Consider the following 23,532-nt stretch of genomic DNA (forward strand, 5'->3'; position numbering starts at 1 on the left):
GCAGGAATTTGCCTGCAAGTCCCAGAGCCTGGAAGGCTAAGATTTTGAGTTAGAAACAGCTTAGAAAGATCTAGGAATAAGACTCGGGGTTTAATTCATCTGTGCTTTTTAATCGTTTTAAACCTAGGAGAAAATCTATCCGACTCTAACCCGAATTCGACAGCTCTCTAAGGAGAAGATACAAACGAGGCCCTACTCTTAGCCTTAAGCCGCCTCTTTTCCTTTGGTTCCCACCAGAGGTGATGGTACCCCCCAGCTCTGTTCTTGACCCCTCTCCCTCATCCGACGATAGCAGAGGTTGTTACATGGAAAAATGTGTGGGCTCTCCCCAGAAACACATACACAAGCACGCGCATTGCTTTATGCGCAGTTTCGGGGGGTATGGATCTGAAAGTCCCTATGTGAGACTGAAGGACCCATTTCTGGGGAAGGCCACCTTCTGCCACAGCACTGACCTTCATTTGTAGCCAGCCAGCTACTAGGTCTGTACCAGGTGTCAAGCCGGACGTCTTCCTGAAGCATGTCGGGGTGGCTTCAACATCTCCTCCATCCCCCGCTTTCTCTGTCTCCACTAGTACTGCCTTGGCTCGCTCCTCATTCTTCACCTGGGCCACTGCCTGTTGTCAGGCCCACCCAGGGATCTGAACCCAAGGTGGCCGTATGCTTCCAGCACTACAGGGCCTGGGTGTTACCACTGGGCTTACTCTGTATCTTTTTAATGTCCTAATAGCACCTAATACAGTGTAGAACTTTGAGTAAGCCTGTGCCCACTTCCAGCCTTGTCTCAAGAGACGGCCCAATGGCAGCCCTGGGTCAGACAGCATGAGGGCTTTCAGTCCAGCTGGCCAGGTGGGAGCCAGATTTGTTCCTGCCGGGCAGAGGCTGAGTGGGGTGTGGAGTGTGGCAACTTGCTTTGCTGCTCCCACCCCGCTGAGCCCAGCCATGGCTCCCTCCCTCCAGGGCATCTGTGGGGTCACAGTCAGGCCAGGGCTCATCCATGTCTTTCAGAGAATCCTGACCACGCTAGCCTGGGCCCAACCTGTTTTCAGCCAGGAGTCCATGGCCAGCACCCAGATCTACCTTGAGCCAGCAGCACAAGGCAGGTCCGGGAGCAGCATTAGAGGTCTGACCTACCTCCAGTGGGTTTCCTTTTTCCTAAGTGTGTGGAGGAGACGGGAAGGGAGAGGAGTCCAAGGCCACAAAAGCAACAGCTAAGTGGGATTCAAAGGAAGGCACAGGCCGGTCCCAGTGCCTACTGCATAAGGGAGCAGATCTCACGTGGCTGACCGTGCGGTTTGAATACTGATACTGGTCCTGGTGGCTTGACCAGGGGCCAGCAGGTAGCATGGAAGTTAAGGTGCTGAATCCCCCATATCTGACTCCACGGTTCGAGTCCCAGACCTGGCAACTTGAAAAACATGCCAGATGTGTGTGCATGCATGCCCAAAATCCCAAGAGGAAAATGGAGGAGAAAAAATTGCAGCATGGTCATCCCCAGGGGGTGAGTTCTCACTTTCTCTCTCTGTCTCCCTCCAGCCAGCTCACATGCCCTATGACAAAAATCTAAAACAAGGAAACACTCTGTGTGCATGTGTGTGCCCCTGATTTCAACAGGACAGAGAAATGGAGAAGGGACTGTGGTGCCCTCACGTCCCGTTGGGGGGTCCTTTCTCCTTCTCCCTCTCTCTGGCAAGCGCATGTGCCCGCTAGCAAACACGTAAGCAAATAAAAGGAGGCACAGGAGCTGTGGCAGGGGGCCGTGTCGGTGGCTGTGCTCTGAACCAGCTCTAGGATGTCCCAGTGCTGGGCAGATGCAAGCTCCGCAGGGAGTGCCCGAGACACCGAGGGGGGCTGCGTTTGAGGGCCATCAGCCAGCTTGTCGGGAAGGTGGGAGTCGACGCAGTGAACAGGGAAAAAAGCCCCGTGGGTGTGCCAGGCCAGGGGAGCTCTGGGTGGCCGTGACATGCAGCTCTGGGGCACCCTTCACACCGAGTTCTGTAGGAAACATAGGCTCCCGGGTGGGGGAAGCAGGGCAGGTCAAAGGGAACCAGAAAGGCTCCTTTTCCCACGGAGATGGGTGGGAAGGGAGAGGCAGGCCCACATTTTATTCCGCATCTGTTCCTCCGTGCTCTGGGTGGTTCATTTTCTCCCTCTGTCCCGCAGATACGATTCAGCTATTAAAGACCTTAAAGAGGCCTTGACTCAGCTCCGAGGGAACCAGCTGATAGACTACAAGATCCTGGGGCTCCAGTTCAAACTGTTTGCCTGCGAGGTGAGGACAGGGCCTGGGCAACTCAGGTTGAGCAGTTCTTCGCTCCACATTCTACTAACAGATCGAACGCCCTGGGTTTGGGGACAGCGAATGACGTAATGGTTATGTCACTGGATTCCCATGTAGTCGACTACAGTTCGAATCCTGGACCCAGCAGCTTAAAACCCGCACCGGGCACATGTGCGTGTGTGCCTGCCCAAAACTCCGAGAGGAGAGTGAAGGAAAAGGGATTGTGGCATGGCCGTCCTCCCTAGGGAGGGGGGATTTCTAGCTTTCTCTTTCTCTGACTCTCTAGTGAGCACATGCCCCCATAGCCAAAAACTCTCTCTAAAAAAAAAATGAAAAAAAAAAAAAAGAAAGAAAGAAAGAAAGTCTTGGGTTCACTGTCCACAAAGGACCTGCCATGACCTTACTCAGTTTCCCATTACAGACTACAGCTGTTTTCTGCTTTCTGGTTTATATTTAAAGTTTATTTTATTGATGGGCCAGCCGGTGGTATAGAGATGAAGGTGGCTGGATCCCACATGGCCATTGGCGTGGTTCAAGTCCCAGACACAGCAGTTTGAACATCACGCCAAGTGCTTGTTTGTGTATGCCCAAAATCCTGAGAGGAGAACAGAGGAAAAGGGGTTGTGGCATGGCCATCCCCTGTGGAGGGTAATTTCTCATTTTCCCTCTGTCTCTCTTTGTCTCTCTCCAGCAAGCATACATGCCCTATAGCAAGCAAGAAAACAAAGTTTATTTCATTCATTACAGAGTGCCTGTGCATGCATGAGAGAGAGAGAGAAAGACAGGAGACAAGGTCCCGTCTGCACTATCCCTCTGCCCACCACTCCAGCTCCTCAGGGTCCTGGACGTCTCCATGCATGCCCAGTGCATTTGCAGGCGGATTCTGGGGTCTACACTGTGCTTGGCCTCATGGCTTCCAGCCCTGCAGCCCAGCTTGCTACTGACTGCTCCCCAGACAGGGCTTACGTTCGGCTGTTAACGGTTCTCACCCCATGTACTTGGTTGATACCCAAAGAGAGAATGAGGATAGTTTGGCATGAAGCCGCCCCCTCTTGCTCAAAGCACAAATCCAAGTAAAGGCTTCCATAGAACGACTTGTTTCTATTAGCAAAAGGGAGGGACATGACTGGCTTTGACTTTGCAGGTCCTTTTTCCAGGGAACCTTCCCTACCTCCCTCCCACCCTTCAAAATATACCAGTAGCTTTAAAAGCTAAAATCCCTACAAATGTCATATCTTTATTTAGAAAAGTTGCTGAAAAAATTCCCCTTGCTTCAGTTTCTCAGGCACAAGAAGTCAAGTGTTCCCAGGGTCGCTTAGGACTAATAATAGAACCCACAGCTGCCAGGGGTCCTTGGGGACATGTCGGGGGGGGACAGCCCTGCAGCAAGCTAGCAGTTTGCTTCAGTCCTCACAATCTGAGCAGAGGCTTCGCAGTGGGAACTGGCTGCGTTTGATTCGCTCCCAGAGTTGCGTTTCTCAGCCATAGCGCAACTGGCACGTTGGGCGAGACCATTCTTTATTTCAGAGGGATCTTGGGCAGCATCTCTGGCCTCTGCCCAGCAGACACCAGCAGCATCACCAACCGTCCCACCCCGCCCAGTGGGACAAGCTAAACTATGCCTAGATGTGGTCCATCACCCCACTGAGAACCACATGTACAAGTTAAAAAGTTGGGGGAACCAACCGGCTCTAAGAAAAGGATGGAGCCATTGCAGAATCCCATGGGAGGAAGATCCCTCCTAGCTTGGGTTGAAATGACCCGAAGGACAGGACAGACTGGCTGAGAGGGCCTCTCTGCATGTGAGGCTGGACATTCAGGGTCCCAAGCCCTCTCTGCCTCGTGGGACCCTCCAGTCATTGTCCTACTTATAATCCAGTTCCTCTCTTCCCACCATGATGGAAACCTGGTTGCTAGGAAATCACACCATTTTTTGGAAAGAATCTCAAGGTTTTTCTGGTCAAGTCATAAAAACTGATTGTGAGAAAGGTCTTTGGAGAAGGTGGCTGAGAAGCAAATAGAAGTTTTAAACGGTCTGAGTTTTCCTCTTTCTACACACATGGTCAGGGTGGGCTGGGGCAGCCATGCACAGAGTCACAGAAGCAGGCCTGCAGCGGGTCTAGACTCCCACTTGATCTGGACTTGATCCAAGCTCCATTGTCCAGCACTGGCCACTAACTGGATGGAACCGCAATCCTGCTGCTCACCATGGCTGGAGATTAGTGTCGCCAGCTGGCAGGAGGCTCAGGTCTTTGCCACACGAACTTCCTCAGACTGCCTGCGCCCTGTTGTAACATGGCACCAGCTTCCGCCAGCAAGTGACCTGAGCGGAAGTAAGGCAGCCCCAGTGCTTTTTGTAACCTAGCCCCAAAGGCCACGCCCCCTCATTTCCATAACATCCTTTCTTTTTTCTCTCTTTTTTAAAAAATTTTTTTCAGTCATTTAAATAAAACTCTTGCTAAGGGGCCCGCAGGTGGCATGGGCGTTAAGGTGCTGGACTCAGACATGGCCTACTGCAGTTTAAGTCCCAGAAGTAGTGGCTTGAAAATCACACCAGACATGTGTGCACACGTGCTTAAAATCCCAAGAGGAGAATAGAGGAGAAGGGATTACAACATGGCCATCCCCCAAGGGGGAGTCTTTTCTCACTTTCCCTCTCTCTGTCCCTGTCTGGCAAACAAACATGCTCTATGTCAAAAACCTTAAAAAAAAAAAAAAAAAAAACCTTGCTGATGGCCCCAAAGTATTACTTGATTCTGTGTGTAGCTCTGACACAATCAGCTGAGCCCCCATTAGCTTGCGACCCACCTCATGACCTGGGCAGTGATGGCTGTTACGGAGCTCCCCTGGGTTCGTGCTAAGCCTTGTTCCAGGCAGCCAGACTTCTGCCCGTGGAGTTCGCTGGAGCACATTGCTATTGGGTCGTCGTAAAAGTCATGATGCATTTTTGCATAGAAAAAATACATCCTGGGGCTGGCAGGTGGCATGATGGTTAAGGCGCTGGGCATGCCACATAGCCGACCACAGTTCAAGTCCCGGCCTGGTGGCCTGCTTTCTCACTTTCCCTCCCTCCCTCTCTCTGTGTGTCTTTCTCTGGTCAAATGGAAATAAATAACTGAATAAATACAATGAAAGAAAAATATTGTTTAAAAAAAAGAAAAAAAATACATCCTGATTTTTCCAATGACCCAATATATTGCACTCTTGCTATATCTTAGGAACAAGGTCCAGGCCGAGTTCTGGTGCTGGTGCAGAACAAGGCACTGAGCCCTGCCCCCACCCTGCGCCTGCGCAGCCTGGCTCCTGTCACGCACCTGGATTTTATTCCCAGCTCTGTCTCTGCTTCCTCAAGCGGCCTTGAGCAAGTCACTCTTCTTGGTACTAAATCAATGCAATTGTCCTTGTCTGTCCCTGACAAGGGGTTGTTGGGAGAACACGATGACCCTGGGCATATGCATTACACGATGTTTTCTTAACCCGTGTTTGGTGCTTGCCACTCAGGAGCAGGGCTGATCGTGCCATGTGTTAGATAGTCCCAGGAGAGCTGAGAAAGGGAGAAATGCCAGCAGGCACCATTTCTGGGCATGCAGTAAGCCCTTCCCTAGCACCTCGCCTTGACACGATCTCGGGTTTTTTGCTGTGGCTTGGGCTTTTCTAGGTGCTGTATAACATCGCGTTAATGTACGCCAAGAAGGAGGAGTGGAAAAAGGCTGAAGAGCAGTTAGCACTGGCTACGAGCATGAAGTCGGAGCCCAGACACTCCAGAATCGACAAGGCCATGGAGTGCATCTGGGTGAGTGAGTGGGTGATGCCGGGGCGAGCCGATGGCACTGTATTCTCACTTGTTCCAGCACATTCGCGACTGGGAACCCGTAAGCGTGGGGCTTTCACTTTCTGTGAGTGCTGGGCACTGCCGACCTTCCAGCACAGTTCCCCTGAAGATCTTGGATCTGCCGAGAAAGCAAGACTAGAGTCTGGGAAGGCAGGGCCCCCACAGCACACTGCCCCAATGGAGGAAGGGGCAGAAGGATGTTGGAGAGTGGGGTGGAGCTAGGCAGCCTCTGAGCACTGCGAGGGCAAAGGCCGTGTCTGCTTACTTACCACTGAGTCCTCGCAGCCTGCCGCGGTGCCAGGCCCACAGCCGCTCTCTCCAAAAATGTACCGTTTATACAAATGAGTGGTGATAATGATCCATACTTTGAACACATTTGGAAATAAGTTAGTTTTAAACCAATTTTTTAAAGAGTTATTTTATTTAACTTTGGTTATTTACTTATATATTTATATTTTTTAATTTGACCAGAGAGGGACAGAGTGAGAAAGAGACAGAGAAAGTGAGAAAGCAAGCTACCAGGTCCAGAACTCAAACCAATGTCAGCCAAGTGGGACTTCAGTGCCTTTAACCACCATGCCACCTGCTGGCCCCTAAATCAAAACTTTTTTGGAGAGGTTTTAGCTATCAGGCGCATGTGCTTGCCAGAAAGACAGAGAGAAACAGAGAGATAGAAAGCAAGAAATCACCCACCAAAGGGATGGCCACGCCGCAATCCCTTCTCCTCTATTCTGCTCTTGGGATCTGGGGCACGCATGCGCCCGGTGTGCATTTAAGCCACCAGGTCTGGGACTCGAACCGCGGTTGGCTACATGAGAGTTCAGTGACATAGCCATTATACTAACTGCTGGTCTCCCTAAATTAAATTTTTTTAATAATTATTTTATTTAACTTTATTTATTATTATTATCATTATTGTTTTCCAGTTTGATCAAAGAGAGACAGAGAGAGAGAGAGAGGAAGTGAGAAAGTAAGCCACCAGGTCCGAGACTTGAACCGTGGTCGGCTATGTGGGAGTTCAGCGCCTTTAACCACCATGCCACTTGCCGGCCCCCCTAAATTAAATTTTTAAAACACCAAAAAGAAGAGGACTCAGGTCAGTCTTATTTGTCTGTCCAGGTCAGCCCAAGAGAGCTGGACTGTGAGCCCCGCTCAAGTCTGGGGCCACCCCTGTGGCAGCAGTGCCCCCTCTGCAGGAGAGAACCGCACCGGACACCATGCAGATGGGAGGGGTCAGCTCTTCTCAGAAAATAACACCAGCTGCTGCCACAGGGCCTCTCAGTGTAAGGTGGCACCGACACCCAGACAAGATGTGTCCTTACAGACTAGCTTATACATGACCTCTCGTGAGGTCGGCTCAGTGGCTCCTCGCATCCGGTCAGTGGGGAGGCAGGACCAGCACTGCCTCCGCCTCCGGTCAGGAAACACCATGCTTTCTGCGTTTCAGAAACAGAAGCTGTACGAGCCCGTGGTGATCCCTGTGGGCAGGCTGTTTCGACCAAACGAGAGACAAGTGGCTCAACTGGTCAAGAAGGATTACCTGGGCAAGGCCACGGTAGGGGGCACGCGCCTGGCCTGGGCCTGCTGGGGCGAGGTGGGAGGGAAGGGACTCTGGAGAAGAGGGCACCCCTGCGGCGCTGCGCTCGGAGGACAGCCTGGAGGCCTGGCTAGAAGACGGGCAGACGCTGCTAGTCCGCGTTCTCCAGGCTCCTCTCGGTCCTCCCTGCCACCTGACCCTGGGCCTGAGCCTGGCAGGAAACAGCTCCGAGCAGCTCGCTGAGTGTGGAGAGAGCGAGAGGGAGCAAGGCTGCGTGCGACCTCGGCTTACTGCCCGGAGCTCACTCCCACACCCACAGCCCCCTGGCCAGACTCAATCCAGAATTCTCCTGAAGCCCGATCTTAAGTCCTTTCAGACATGATCCAAAGCAGGTCTGCTGTCCCCATCCAAAACCACACTTGACTTTGACACATCCATGGGGCTAAACTTCCCCAGCGGCTGGGCAGCTGGGGTTGGTCCTGCAGCAAAGTCAAGGGCCTGGCTTGGAAACAGCCCAGATATCCACCCATGGAGGAAGGGATAAACCAGACGTGGCCTGTCCATACCACGGAATAGTAGCCACAGAAAGGAACGAAGTGCCGGTGCAGGCTAGACGCGGCACAGCGGGGCAGCAGCGCGATCGAGCGCGCGCTTGCGTGCACTGGCACTCCTGCAGCTGCTGGCAGAGAAGGCGCATGGCAGCTGCCGGGCCGGGGAAGGCGTGGCATTTCCTTTCCGATGAAAATGTTTGGGAACCAAATAGAGCTGGGAGTTGCACAGCATTTGAATGTACTAAATGCCACTGACTTGCAAACTTTAAAATGGTTAATGCGATGTTATACGTATTATATCCCCATAAAAATTGTATTTAAGAGAGAAAGTGAGCCTGGATTAGCGGGGGAGGGGCAGGTACTCTTTCTTGGGTCATTGGGAAAGTCATGATGCATTTTTGCATAGACAAACAGAAAAATACGTTATGACTTTTCCAGTGTATAATTTATTCAGTGGATAAAGTGTAACTAATCCTGTATCTGCAACTAATCCGTAACTAATCCTCAGCCACTGTCCATGCCTAGAACCAGGCAGCAGTGCGATGGCCCAGGCGTGAGCAGGGAGAGTATCTTGGGGAACAGGCAGAAGGATGGGCAAGGAAGGCCGGCAGAGCCTCACCTCTCCTGGTCTCGGTTTCAGGTTGTGGCGTCTGTGGTGGATCAAGATAACTTCTCCGGGTTCGCCCCTCTGCAGCCACAGGTGAGGCCATTCCCACCTCCTCGTGGATCTGGGTGCCCAGAGCTCTCTGGCACGTGCAGCTGGGCAGACCGTTTGCCGTGAACTGTGTGGAGAGGCCTCCTTTGATAGAGGCTGGAGGTGCCTGTCCGCCATTCCTGTCCTAGGCACCATAGCTGTAGGGAATAAGGCCCCGTTTCCCACAAAAGGCCAGTCTTCACTGCTTTACGTTCTGAGAGCTCTCCTGATGACTCTCCAAAGCCACAACCATGCTCTCAGCAAACAAAATACAAGCGATGGGAGGCTTTTTCACAAAGCCCGTTCCAGGGCACAGGGGCTAATGTGGGGCAGTGGGGGTCTGGCTCTACCCATCTGCCTGTGTGCAGGGGGTGCCTCGGGAGTACAGGCCGAGCACTCCCGTTGGGCTCAGAGGGGTGGTCCCAGATGAACTGGGTGATAGAGGTCTAGAAAACAGAGGGCTGGCCCTAGCCTAGTGGTTAAGGGAGCAAGATCCCACATGGCTGATTGAGGTTCGCATCCCAGCCCAGCCCAACTCAGCAGCTTGAAAAACAGGCTGAGCACTTGGGTGTACATGCCCCAAATCCCAGCAGGATGGAGATATGGAGAAGAAAGGATATGCCATGACCACACCCCATGGGGAGGTGCCTTCTCCTTCTCTCTATCTTTCTGTCTCTCTGGAGAGTGCACATACCCTCTTGCAATTAAAAAATAAATAAATAAAAAGACAGAGCTTGTGTGTGAAGGGAGGAGGGTGAGTCAGGCCGAGCTCCGTGGCGACGGGCCGGGAAGGGAGAGCGGCAGGTCAACACCAGCGGAGGGGGCGCGTCCTGGGTGTGGCCCTCCCACACCCAGAACACGCCTGCACAAACCACCTAGCAGGGTCAGGATGACTCCTGCCGGCCCAGACGACCAGCTGGGGCTTGGCAGGGTAGGTGAGCACGGAAGGGTAAAGGAGAGCCAGCGCCCGCACTCCTTGAGCGCCTTCTTCACAACGAAGTTGAAGGAGGCCTGGCCGAGGTGCCTTGGGCTTCGTTCAGCCAGAGGATGAGAGAGAAGGCCCGGTCACCAGACTCCATGGCATTCCGTGTGCGACAGGAGCACGCATGCAGAGGAATTCCTGCCTGCTCAGTGGATCCTGAGTTGATGTTAAATACCCAGAGGGATCGTGTGAGACAGCAGACATTAATTATAGAGCAGAGCTTTGGGGAACTGCTCTGAAAGGGACGGAGCTCAAGGTCAAAAGCACTCCGTGGCACCATGTTGTTCTGTGACAGAGAACGTTCTCTAGACATCAGCTCAGGCAAGTGACGGTGCTGGTGAGATCTGCGCCCAGGCAGCTGGTGGGAGGCGCTGTGCCCGTGTAGCCAGGGTGCACTGTGCCTTCTCCCCAGACGGCGTTCCACCCGCCAGAAATGCACTGTCGATTTTCTGGCCTGGAAGAACGCTTCGGTGTCCACTAACCACCTGTTCTCGCCCTCCCTCCCTGACTGCCCTTCCTTCCTCCTCTCTCTCGAATGTTCATTAGGTAGCCGAGCCTCCGCCCAGACCCAAAACCCCGGAGATCTTCAGGTAAGTTCGGTTCAGATCCTCACACGGACTGCCCACGCCCCAGGCCTGCCCGATGGAAATGAAGGGGATGAAGCTGGCGAAGCTGGAGTCACAGTGGGAATCTTGTGGGGTCTCGTAGGATGCTAGGCCTCTGTTTTCAAGGCTAGAGTGGAATGACCTAGTGGAAGGCAGCCTCGACTGCCATGAGGCCGGCCATCAGGGCCTGGCGGCAGCTCCACAGCACCCCAGTGTCCCTGCGTCCCTGTGCACAATCGCACGCGTGGTGAGGGGCTGTCACTGGGCGCGGCACAGTCCCTTGGATCACATCTTCCCTGTGCATGGGAGCTGAGTCTAATACAGCGGGAGCCCCTCTGAAGAGGGGAAACTGGAGCCCTCTGGAGTCAGGAAGCCAGAATGGTGCCCCTGCCCTGTGTGGGCACGTCCCCCTCCCGTTGGCACATGTTCTCTGAAAAACTAAGAGGAAGGACCCAAGAACAGGAAGTCACTCTTCTGTAAGATGAGAAGCAAAGAGTGACATAACCTACAGCTTTCCTAAGACTCGCCTCTCACTAATGAAGCAAGCCTAGCTCCTCCACCCAACAAAAGAGACGTTTATAAAAAGGGAAAAAGTGGGGGCCAGCAGATGGTGGTGGTTAAGGTGCTGGACTCCCCCACATGGCCAACCGCAGTTCCAGTGCCATACCTGGTGGCTAGCTTTCTTACTTTCTTTCTGTGTCTCTCTCTGGTGAGCGCCTATAGCAAGCTAAATAATGATAATGATGATGATAAGGGACCAGCAGTTAGAGTAATGGCTATGTTGCTGGACTCCCATGCAGTCGATCGCGGTTCGAGTCCCAGACCCGGTGGCTTGAACTTGCGCTGGGTGTGTGTGCGTGCGTGCCCAAGATCCCGAGGGGAGAATGGAGGAAAAGGGATTGCGGCGTGGCCATCCCCCCTGGGGGGTGATTTCTCACTTTCTATCTCTCTGTCTCTTTCTGTCTTTCTGGCGAGCACACACGTCCTATAGTGAAAAACCCCTCAAAAAAAAAAATGATAAAAGGAAAAAGTACCAAAGCTAAAAGAGTACAGAGTCTAAGACCCAGCGTGAGATGAACTCATTTCTAAGCTCTGTCTGCCGACGGAGTCTGTATTCGCTACCTCAATAGAAACAGAAGGGCAGGCTGAGGGGAAATAAGCCAGGGAGAGGGACCGGATGGGGCTGAAACAGGAAGTCAGCTTCTCAGTTGCACATGCCCAGGGGACACAGATGAGACACCCCATAGTCTCGAAGAGTCAAGTAGGTGGTGAGGAGATGGCCAGGGGAAGAGGCACTGAGGAAGGGAGCAAGGCTGCCTCAGGACCCTGTACACTCCCGACAGTCGGCTCAGCTCCCTTCTCTTGCTCTGCACCCTCCGCCTCCCCTGGCTTCTTGCTAGCCCTAGGGCAGTGGTCCCCAATATTTTTAGCACCAGAGACCAGTTTCACGGAAACTCATTTTTCCATGGACAGGAGGGGTGGCTTGTGAGAGCACGTAACCACGATCCCCACACGCACAGCTCACAGCAGGGCTCGTGCTCCTGTGAGGACCTCAGGCTGCAGCCCGTATGACAGGAGGTGGAGCTCAGGCGGAAATGCCAGCAATGGGGAGTGGCTGTAAATACAGATGAGGCTTCCCTTACTCTGGCTGGCCCACTGCTCACCTCCTGCTGTGTGGCCTGGATCCCAACAGGGACCCGGCCGCGGCCTCAGGGCCCCTGCTCTAGGGGACCCCCTCCCTCTCTCTCTCCCCAGCCGGCGGGCTCTCTCTCACTTGACCCCACCTTGAGCCCTTACCCCCCCCCACCCTGTCACACTCACCTGATGCTCCCAGCCCAGACTGGGGAGCAGGTGGAGCTTACCCCAAGGGCGGGAGGTGAGGCTCCTCTGCACGTCCTCCTCATCCAGTGCTGGTTCCCTCTGTCTCTCACCTTGTCCACCTGCTGCACGTCCACATGCGGTTTCTGACCTGGTCCTCTCGGGAGCCCGGGTGGACTGGCACCCATGCTCGGGGCCACAAAGGCAGTAGGTGTGGAGTTAGAGTGAGCCTGGGGCCCAGAGCCCATTGTGCTTGTCCCACAGCACCGGGAGAAAGGATGTGGTCTGGACTGGTCGGGACTGGATCTCATGTCTACCCCCTGCAGGGCGCTGGAAGGGGAGGCCCATCGGGTGCTGTTTGGGTTTGTGCCCGAGACATCAGAGGAGCTCCAGGTCATGCCTGGAAACATTGTCTTTGTCTTGAAGAAGGGCAGTGACAACTGGGCCACAGTCATGTTCAACGGGCAGGTACTCTGAGGACTGGGGCTGGTGCGATGGGCAGGGGATCCTGGCAGCGAACGGCAGAGACTTCTCGGACGAGCGTCTGCTCTCTCACATGCAGACGGGTCCAGCTCCCTCGTCAGCGTGCCCCTCACCCCCACCTCTGGGCCGCGTGTGGCGTGGGAATCAACGAGCATGTCTTTATTTTCCTTTTTCTGCTTCCCTGGTGCTGCGCTGCAGAAGGGGCTTGTTCCCTGCAACTACCTTGAACCAGTGGAACTGCGGATCCACCCGCAGCAGCAGCCCCAGGTAAGCTGAGCTAAGACCTGGCCCGTTCCCTCCCACCATCTGCGGACTGCTTCCTGGAGGGGAAGGAGCAGGCAGAAGATATGCTGCCACGGTCACTGGAGACTCACTGGCCCCGACCCTCCTCGAGTTGGGGCAGAGGCCCAGAACTGGACCGAGGATGGGGGAAAGTGCAGCCGAGTAGAGCATATGTAGGACCCACTGGGCTCACCCACCTGTGTGCCTCCTCCTAGTCGGGGTGACTTGGGAACCGAATCCACCATAAGTGAGGCTTAGGTCTTCCTGGAAGTGCCCTCATCGCCTGGAATTATTGTGGAGGCTGGTGCGATGCCAGTGGAAATAAGAAGAGCTTCGCTGCAGAGCAGTGAGCTGGCCAGGCCTCACCAGCCACCGATGCTCCCACTCCTCCAGCACCCCGACAGGCCTGCCCTCTGCCTGGCCTGGACAGTGGTCGCCATGGGGTTTACACCACCATGCAAATGGAGGGCAGTGGAGCCTGTCTCTCTCGGCCATGCAACCCGGTGCCGTGAAATGAGATGTGCCCACTGCAGCAGAGACAAGAGCTCAGGGTCCTGCCCCATTTCCAAGCCCAACAAGGGTCCAAGGGAAGATGAGGAGGCAGTGGCCTTGTGGGCGGGGGTCAGGACACTCCCTTCCACTGTGATTCTCCTTTTCACAAGGCCAACCCTGCCTCTCCCCACCTTTTTAAAAGAGATTTTTGCCTTAGGGTATGTGTACATGCCAGAGAGAGAGAGACAGTGAGAGGGAAAGTGGGAAATCACTCCCTGGGGTGATGGCTGCTTTGCAATCCCTTCTCCTCCTGGGATTGTGGACATGCGTGCACACACCCAGAGTGATTTTCAAGCCTCTGGGTCCAGGACTCGAACTGTGGTCGGTCATATGGGAGTCTAGCAACGTAACCACTATACCATCTGCTGGTCCCCCACCTCTCCTTTTAACCAATATTGTTCTTAGTCTTCTCCAAATGTCACCACCACCACCATGTCTAGGAAGTCATTGCATCGGCCTCCTTTTCATGGGGATCTATGGAGTCTCTCCCAACCCCCGTCCCTGCCTGGGAGTTCCGAATGAATGTTCTGACCATCTCCTCCTGTCACACCAGGAGGAGATGTCCCCGGAGTCTGACATTCCGGCGCCTCCTAGTTCCAGTGCCCCTGGAAGACCCCAGCTGTCACCAGGTGAGTGGCCCCGAGCATGTGTACCTGCTTCCTGACCGGAACTTGCTCTCCAGCCTTCCAGGAAATTCTGGTTTCTCCTCCTCCCAGCATGCCACTAAGCTGATGGCCACATGGCCCCGGATGCCCTCTCTTACACGCACCACCCACCAAGACAGAAGGGATGGCCCCCTCCCTGCTTACTCCAGCACACACAAGGCCGGGTGCATGCAGCTGGCCTCTGAGGAACAGAGTGTCTGACTTGAGTAGTTACCAAAGCCCTCAGGGGTCAAGCACTTTCAACTCCGACTCCAAGCGAGGGGCCTGGAACGGTTCTTTACAAGCATCTATAGAGCTGTATCTGGAAAAGATACAGAGCCCTGAGGGACAAAGAGCAGTGGGCAGAGGGGGAGGGAGATTTCTGTCTGTATGGCTGTCCGCTCATGTGAGGGGGTGGGGCGGTGCAGGCTTCCATCCCTGGTGCAGTCGGATCCAGTTCTGGGGAAGCACTTAGTACAGACACATGGAATAGGTGGCTTGTCGGAGCCTACCTGGTCATCAGGAGCACTCAGGGCGCCCACCCTGTTTTATTTTGACAAACACCAAGCCTACAGAAAAGTAGAAGTGGAGTTCAGTAGACGCCTGGCTCCCTTTTGCTCCTTTCTCCATATAATTTCTTTCTCCTCTAGTTGCTTCTCAGTGCATTAAGACTCAGGATGCCTGCTCCACACTTCAGCATGGCTCTCCTGAGAGCACGCACTGTCCCCTGCATAACCACAGTACAACTGTCATATCCAGAACCTTTAGCAGTGATATAATATCATGTTACGCAGAGCCTGTGTTCAAATCTCCCCACGTTCCCCAACCCCCATGTCCGTGGTAGCATTTTATCTTTTCTGTTCAAGGATCACATAAGAACATAAGGTCCTAAGAATACAGGTTCTGGGACTGGCAGATGGTGTAATGGTTACATTGCTGGACTCCCACGTAGTCAACTGTGGGCAGCTTAAAACTCATGCTAGGCACGCCCAAAATCCCAAGAGGAGAATGGAAGGGAAGGGATTGTGGCATGGCCATCCCCCTTGGGGGGATGATTTCTCGCTTTCTGTCTCTCTTGTAAGTGTACACACCCTATAGCAAAAATCTCTCTTAAAAAAGGGGGGGGGGGCTGGCAGGTGGTGAGGTGCTTAAAGGCACTGGATTTCCACATGGCCAACCACAGTTCGAGTCCTAGACCTGGCGGCTTGCTTTCTGGCTTTCCCTTTCTCTCTCTGTCTCTACCTGGTCAAGTTGAAACATAATAATAATAATAACAATAATAAATGGAATTAAATAAATAATTAATTAATCAAAAAGAAAAAGAATATACAGATTCCTAAGCCTTTGGTTCAGAGTTTTTAGAACTGGAATGGGGCTTGTGAATTCAGAGGGAAGTTTTTAGCAAAAGTTTTCAGGTTATTCTACTGGTTGAGATCAGATGCTTTCTGACCAGGCACCAAGCATAGTAACTATGCTGTTTTATGTAGATTTTATGTGTAAAACTTATTATGAACATTAGAAAACACACACAAAAGTAAAGGGCAAGGTGAAAGTCGGTGGTTACAGTATTTTTTCTTAGTCCTGGCTCATCTCACACTCCTGCCCCCACCCGCTTTTTTTAAAGATTTTTTGCAATGGGGTATGTGTACTCTCCAGAGAGAGAGAAAGTGAGAAATCACTCTGCAGAGGGCATGGCTACACAACAATCCCTTCTCCTCCATTCTCCTCTTGGGATTTTGGGCACGCACACACAAGTGCCTGGTGTGATTTTCAGGTTGCTGGTCTGGGACTCAAACCCGAGCTGGCCGTGTGGAATCCAGTGCTTTAACCACTATGCACCCACTAGCCCACACTCCTTGCTCTTTATCGCTGAGGATCCTACTGTTAAGCTGACCTTGGGGATCCCTGTTCACCCCGTGGGTTGATGAGGACGTGCTGGTGCTTTGATAATGACCTGTGGCCTCCCTAAAGCAGAGACTGGGTTCGCGCGTGGGTTTATGACCTTCGCCTTTCCCCAGGGTGAGATTTCTGCACAGCTTACTAAGGTTAACAGTCGCTGCAGAGACTAACGGGGGAGAAGCTGGATGTCCTGCTCTCAGAGGTTCATTCTGTGCACAGCAGGGGTTGGCCAAGAGCATTCATTCCATGTCTTCTTTTGTTTCACTCCCTATCTCTTCCCTTTAGGTCAGAAACAAAAAGAAGAGCTCAGGGTAAGTGGCAGAAGGTGGCGGAGCTGTCAACCACAGGCGCGTCTCTCTGGGTTGTAGAAAGGGAGGAGGCAGTCTCATTAAGTCAGTATTCCTGAGGCTGGGCCCAGGCACTGATTACCCCAAGGAGCTTCACCTTGTCCCTATGCACAAAAAACAACTCCTGGTTTCACTCCCTATCTCTTCCCTTTAGGTCAGAAACAAAAAGAAGAGCTCAGGGTAAGTGGCAGAAGGTGGCGGAGCTGTCAACCACAGGCGCGTCTCTCTGGGTTGTAGAAAGGGAGGAGGCAGTCTCATTAAGTCAGTATTCCTGAGGCTGGGCCCAGGCACTGATTACCCCAAGGAGCTTCACCTTGTCCCTATGCACAAAAAACAACTCCTGCTCCTGACACCCCGCCCAGCGCTATGCATGGAAGGGTCAGGCCAGTTGCCCCCTCACACACAGTCATAGCCTAGGGAGCCCCGTGCATGACCTCCCATACCCCCACGCACACATTTCCAATGGAGCTCTTAGCAGGTGGGCTGGATCTTGCCCAGCAGGGATCTCTGTCTAAGTGAGTCAGGCTAGGGGACCTCTGTAGGCCTTCTGGGGACTCTGAAACCAGCTAGTTGGCCTCTCCCAGTGGCCTGGCCACGCCTTGTGCTAACACCTAAAGCTCCTGTGTTCCCTCTCGCTGTGCCCTCCAGGAAGTCAAGCTCAGCGTGCCCATGCCCTACACACTCAAGGTGCACTACAAGTACACGGTGGTCATGGAGACGCAGCTCGGGCTCCCGTACAGCCAGGTCCGGAACCTGGTATCTACGAAACTGGAGCTTCGGCCGGAGCACACTCAGCTGAGGTGAGCTCCCCGTGGGCAGCCTGCAGGGGAACAGCTGGGGACCCGGGTGGCCTGAAGGACGGCAGAGGCGGCTGGGGTTGGGGCTGATGTTCTCTGACTTGTTCTCACTCACTATGCCTACCCAGCTACCGGCCTCGGGACAGCAATGAGCTGGTGCCCCTTTCAGAGGAGACCATGAAGGATGCCTGGGGCCAGGTGAAAAACTACTGCCTGACTCTGTGGTGCGAGAACACAGTGGTAAGTGAGCCTGGGGCACCTGAGCCATGTCTCCACTAGGCCACTTCCTCACCTGGCCAACACGGAGCAAGCCCTTTCTGTGCTAGGGCAGTACACATGGTGCTGGGGACACAGTGGCAACCAGCAGCTCCCCCTCCCTTTGCTCTGCATCCTCACCCCGGCTGCAGCTGCTAGAGGGTCTCCCAGGGGCAGAGCAGGCCCAAGCTCAGGAGCCCACAGAAAACCTCAGCCCTGCCCTCGGCCGCCCCGCCGAACAGCGCCAAGCCTCGTGCCTCGCTGACAAGGCTGGAATCTCAGCTCGAGGCTGAGCTCACGGCCATTCTTCTTCACCTCAAGTCCCTAGGGGGAGGGACACTGAGAGGAAGGATGCGCAGGAGCCTCACAGGGACCATTTGGTACCCGCTGTCCACAGCCAATTGCAAGCCCCTGTGGGAGCTCCCCAAGTTCCAGACCCTGTGCTCAGGGCACCCCATGTCTCTGCAAGGCAGGCACCCTTAGCCCGCTTTACAAGGTGGCAAACAAGGCACAGAGAAGTCAAGCGACCTGGCAAGATTACCCAGCTGGCCAGCAGTGGCGCCAGGACTCCAGCCGGCCTGTGCCCCTCGCTGTGCCTGCAGTGCAGAGGCTGCCTAATTAGCCCTGAGGTCTGGGAGTCAGATGACTTTCAGGTAGGAGTGATGAGGTTTGGGAGCCAGGTTCGAGACTAGAAGATTAGCTACCAGATAACGAGCCTGGCCTCAGGCCCTGACTCTACAGGGGAGGAGCTGCCACTTGTTTCTTCATTGATGTTGTTCACTCCCTCCCCCAGCTCTGGTCCGGGAATACCATCTTCCTTCTATCCACATGCTTTTCCCTGTTATCTGATGTCATGTAAGTGTCACGTACGGTATATGAAGGGGTCTTCAAAAAGTTCACAAACAAGCCTATTACGAAATAATAGGTACAATTATTTTTTTGTACCAAAACAAATGTACTTTAAGTCCCATTTCCCCATAGACACTCTGAAGTTCCCATATAGTCTTGGTGTTTCAGTATCTGGTTCCTTTTGGTTGCTGACATTCCATTGCACGGACACCGCGATGTGCCCCTCCACCTGCTGGTGGACACTGGGTTGTTCTCTCAACTTGCCTAGTGACACTGATTCTTCAACAGACGTTTGCTGAGCACCTACTGCTCTGGAGATAGAAACACCAGTAAGACACAGGCCCTCCCAGAGGGAAGACATGAGCAAACTGTGGGAGGTGAAGCACGCAGAAGTAACCTGAGGAGTCTTGCCAATGCCGTGCTGCGGTGTGGACCACACGGGAGGGTGCCTACCCCCAAATGCTGGGGGAAGTGGGACAAGGCATCTTCCCTGAGAAAGCCATATTGAAATCAATCGTCCTGAAGCTTAGCCTTAGGACATTAAGTGGAAACCAGTGAGGTGGAGGCAGGGAGGATGCAGCCTGTGGAGGAGAGGGAGCGCAAGTCAGCACAGTAGGCAGCTGGGGGCAGCGGGGACAGGGGCAGGAGACACGGCTGGAAAGGCAGCAGGGCTGGACCCGGAAGGCCATGCATAGCGCTGGGCGGGGTGTCAGGAGCAGGAGTTGTTTTTTGTGCATAGGGACAAGGTGAAGCTCCTTGGGGTAATCAGTGCCTGGGCCCAGCCTCAGGAATACTGACTTAATGAGACTGCCTCCTCCACTGACCGAGGCTGTTGGTCGGGTTCCTAGGAATTTCTGTTCTCCCCCTCCTTAGCTTTCTGCCTTAGCATTTTTTGGCCATGGCATTTGTAGCCCTGTCTCCATGGAGGACATCAAATGAAACAGCTCATGCGTGAATCCTTGGGAGAGCTAGTATTTCTCACCTGCAAGTGGATTTCAGGACCAGGGCAATGTCCGTGCTGGGAGAGCTGTCCTGGCCCATCTAGGCCTAGGACCTACAGTGGAGGCAGAGTCCCCTCTAAACCTCATTCTCAGCGGGGCAGGGACTTCTGGTTAGCTAAAGTTAGGACTTCCTTGGTAGATTCTCATTAAAAAAAAAAAAGTTGAAAAGATGAAGGAAAATGAGCTTGGAGAGGGTATTGTATCAACCCTCTTGTAGTATTTAGCACCCATAAAACTGCCTACGTGAAGCAGAGCCACTGGGGTTGACCCTCCTGGTATCTTTGGTTGATAGAAAAAGCCACAGAACCCTGGGGGTACAAATGAGTGTAAGGGTTCCTTACAATTTTGAAAGATTACTCAAGGTTTTCCCCACTGTGTTTCTGGACTAACCCCATCAGCATTGTCTTGAAAGGATTCTGCCATATATGAAGCATTTCACCTAATTTTTAAAAAAATATTTTTTCTTATTTGAGAGGTGTTCCAGTCTTACCTAGGTGTCTATACATGGCCAACCCTCCCCAGACTCCCAACTGTCTTCTGGAAGCTGTCCAGCCTCTGGGCTGCCCTTGGGAGGCAGCAAGTTGCTGTTCTCATCCACTAACTAGGAAGAAGGAAAATGAACCAACATTAAGCATCTACTCTATGCAAGAATACTTACCACTAACCAAGTTTAAATATTTACATGCTTTTAGAATTATCTTGTCACAAACTGTTCAATTAAGACCAACTTTTCTTCTTCTACATTGTCTCATTTCACTTTACTCTCAACCTCAAGTAAGGAAGCTGAGATTCAGAGACTGTTTGCTCAGGGATGCACAGTGGGCAGGCGGTGAAGCTGGGATACAAACCTAAGTCCGTGGCCTCCCCAAGGCCATTTCCATCTCACTGTATTGTCTTTCAGTAGAAAGGTCGCATCAACATTCAACACAGAGCACTAAGAAGCCAGAGCTTTCTCACACAGCACCGCATTCTATTCACAGCTGAGCAGCATTTCTAATGGCGACTTCATCTTTAGGCATTCTGAACCCTACGATCTGTACCTCTAGAAACCACACCCTTCTCCTCCAACATCTGTGGGGTAAAAATGACCATGTGTAAGAAGTCTAAGAGCCCAGTGTCTAAGGTGTGTGAAAATGATGTTACAGATAAAGACAAAGACCATGCTCTTATAGCGACAGTATGGTGCTGAGTGGTTCTCAAACTTTAGTATCAGCATTATCTAGAAGACTTAAAATACAAATTGTAGGGCCCCACTCTTGGGGAGTTTCTGATTTACTAAGTTTCAGATGGAGCTAAGAACCTGAATTTCTTGGAAGGTGCCTAGTGGAGAAAGTGACTTGGTGCTAAGAAGTCTGGGTTTGACATGAGCTTGTCACTGGCTTTTGACTCTACCTCTGTTTCCCCATCTGAAAAGAAAGAGTGCCTCTTCTACCTTTCTCAGCATTCCCGTGAGGTCTCAGTAAGTTTAAGCCTGCATCTGGCTCGCACACCTTTCGGCTTCATCGATCCGACCACCCAGTGTTCACGAAGTGCAGATGAGATATACACCAGGCGCTGATCACAAACTCACCTTTCTAAGTTTATATCCTGGGAGCTCCTTTCACATCGGCCTAGTTCCTTTAAATGTTCACTGTCCAAGAAACTGGGGAGATAATTGGCCCTTTTATCATTTCAGGGTGACCAAGGCTTTCCAGATGAACCTGAGGAAAGGGAAAAATCTGACGCCAAACACCATACAGAGCCACAGCTGAAGGAAGGGAGCCGAGTGGTGGCACTCTTCAGTTATGAGGCTACCCAGCCAGAGGACCTGGACTTTCTGGAAGGGGATGTAATTCTGGTGCTATCGAAGGGTAAGTGTGACTCTGAGAGTAAAGAGACTAATTCCTATGTGAGCAGGAACATGCTCAAGGGCAGAGAAGGAATGATCAATTACCTACAAGCCAAACTGCAGCTGGTGGTCTATCTCCTAAGCTCCAGTTGAAGGGAACACCCAGTGCTCAGCCTTCTCCTTCCTGTTACTCCATTAGGCAGGCAAGCAACAGGCTGCTGCCTGCATGTTCAAGATGGCTACGTTTAGATTCCCACTCCCAGAGTTAACAAACTGGCTGGTTACAGTCAGCAGGTGGCACAGTGGTTAAGGTGACAGACTCCCACATGGCCGACTAAGGTTCGAGTCCCAGATATGGTGGCTTGAGATTCACATGGGGTGCACGTTTATTCATGCCCAAGTCCCGAGAGAATGGAGACAGGATTGTGATGAAAGAGATTTCTCCCTTTCTGTCTCTTTGGCAAGCACACATACCCTATAGTAAAAATCTCTAAAAAAAAAAAAATTAAAACAAACTGTCTGGAGTCATTCCACCTTTGCACCAAGCCATACCAAAGCTTACCTTCTGGAAACCATGGTTCTTTGAATTGATGCACTTCTCAAAGAGGAGGGAAGGGGGTACATTTTGCCTTAAAGATAGTTACTCAGAACTGCTCTTGCAGTTACGAACTGGATACAGGAACTCCTCGGGCTATTTTCTGTGTATCACCCAACCAACCAGCCAAACTGTTCAGTTTTACATGGGGAAGGAACAGGGATGAGATGAAAACGAGAGCATACAGAGAAACCTGGGTAGGTAAGGAGGGAAGGCAGGCAGGCAGGCAGGCAGGACAGTCTCTACTACACGCAGACAACTCTGAGTCAGTTGAAGCCATACTTCAGCACTTCATCCTAACACTTTGGTAGAAAACAGAGCTCAGCGGGGGGTGGGCCTGAGGACAAGGTGAAGGGTATTAACAGTTGAGACGGTTTCATTTACAAAGTGTTTCTCAAACTTAAAGGCTCAGCCATGGAGGCACGCACTGCTAGGACAGTGCTGCTAGGAGGCCGAGGCCACATGGGAGGCCTGGGCTTGATCCCCAGTCCAACCTCACAAGGCCAGATGTGACGACACAAGTGGGTCTAGCTAACTAGGAGGCCATGGCAGGTTGATCATGACACAGAGACCCTGTCAAAAATAACCTCTCCCCTAAAGAAAAAAACATACCAAACCAAACCCCCAAACCTTTCAACTTACACACAAACCACCCAGGGATTTCTTAAAATGGATTGACTCTGGTTCGGTGTGGGGTCTGGAATTCTGCTTTTATATTATGTTCCCAGGACATAGGACAAATGCTTCTAGTCCACACTCCATATAGGAAAAACCAAGACAGTGGTTTGCAATTAGAATCACCTGAGGGAACGTTTGAAAAACTGACAGTGGAGCTGGTGGGTGGAGTGGTGGTTAAAGTAGCAGGATTCCCACATGACTTCGGTTTGAGTCTTAGGCCTGGTGGCTTGCTTTCTCACTTCCCCTTTCTCTCTCTCTCTAGTCAAGTTAATAATAGTAGTAGTAGTAGTAGTAGTAGTAGTAGTAATAGTAACAAATGGAATTAAATATTTTTTAAAAACCAAAAGCCAAACAAAATAAACGGATGGCAACCATACTGCACACTGAAGCATTAAACTGGAATTTCTGAGCCAGGTCTCAGGCTCCAGTGTTCTCACTCTGATCTGGAGGCCTCGCATCCAAAGGGTCACTCCACGGGGCCAAGAGGTGACAGGGTGGTTAAGGCGCTGGACTCCCACATGACCAACTGTGGCTCTAGTCCTAGACTCGGTGGCTTGAAAATCACGCTGGGTGAATATGTGTGCACACCCAAAATCCCAAGAGAATGTAGAAGGGATTGCAGTGTGGCCATCTCCCTTGGGGAGAGGGGTGATTTCTCACATTCCTCCTCTCTGTGTCTGTTTCTTTCTCTGGTGAGTACATGCACCCTATGGCAAAATCCTAAACAAACAAAAAACCAAAGGGAGACCACAACCAGCTGTGCGGTCTGATGGCTGGGAACTTGGGCTGGCTGATGTTTACTGGTAGAATGGGTGTGAACAAACTATTAACCTCTTTGGGTCTTCTTTTCCTTAGTAAAATGAAGCAATATCTACAATTAAGCCACTGGAAAGTCCACGTGTACACATTAGGTTATAGAAGTCATGAGGTATTTCCTTTTCCTATGCAAAAATGCATCGTGATTTTCCCGACAACCTCATGTATTCTAGTAGAATGCACTTTATTAATGGCTTAAACTATTC

At 52.3% G+C, this 23,532-nt stretch overlaps 1 protein-coding gene across 2 annotated transcripts in view; it reads left to right on the forward strand.

Annotated features, from left to right (window-relative positions):
* Positions 1 to 23,532, forward strand: part of NCF2 (neutrophil cytosolic factor 2) — a 31,566-nt gene that overhangs the window by 6,808 nt on the left and 1,226 nt on the right. The window contains exons 3-15 of one of the 2 annotated variants that reach the window (XR_003548641.1): positions 2,164 to 2,272; positions 5,940 to 6,074; positions 7,561 to 7,668; positions 8,842 to 8,901; positions 10,424 to 10,467; positions 12,627 to 12,768; positions 12,982 to 13,050; positions 14,171 to 14,246; positions 16,446 to 16,471; positions 17,156 to 17,307; positions 17,433 to 17,544; positions 21,085 to 21,259; positions 23,366 to 23,438. Coding sequence is in view for 1 of the 2 variants with exons in the window: in XM_006143872.3 (XP_006143934.2) it covers positions 2,164 to 2,272; positions 5,940 to 6,074; positions 7,561 to 7,668; positions 8,842 to 8,901; positions 10,424 to 10,467; positions 12,627 to 12,768; positions 12,982 to 13,050; positions 14,171 to 14,246; positions 16,446 to 16,471; positions 17,156 to 17,307; positions 17,433 to 17,544; positions 21,085 to 21,259 (1,208 nt within the window). In the remaining variant the exon portion in view is untranslated. The remainder of the gene's footprint in view (positions 1 to 2,163; positions 2,273 to 5,939; positions 6,075 to 7,560; positions 7,669 to 8,841; positions 8,902 to 10,423; positions 10,468 to 12,626; positions 12,769 to 12,981; positions 13,051 to 14,170; positions 14,247 to 16,445; positions 16,472 to 17,155; positions 17,308 to 17,432; positions 17,545 to 21,084; positions 21,260 to 23,365; positions 23,439 to 23,532) is intronic. The other variant, XM_006143872.3, reaches the window with a different exon arrangement.

Source organism: Tupaia chinensis, unplaced genomic scaffold (genome assembly GCF_000334495.1).
Source record: "Tupaia chinensis unplaced genomic scaffold, TupChi_1.0 Scaffold000112_1, whole genome shotgun sequence".
Lineage (NCBI taxonomy): Eukaryota > Metazoa > Chordata > Mammalia > Scandentia > Tupaiidae > Tupaia > Tupaia belangeri.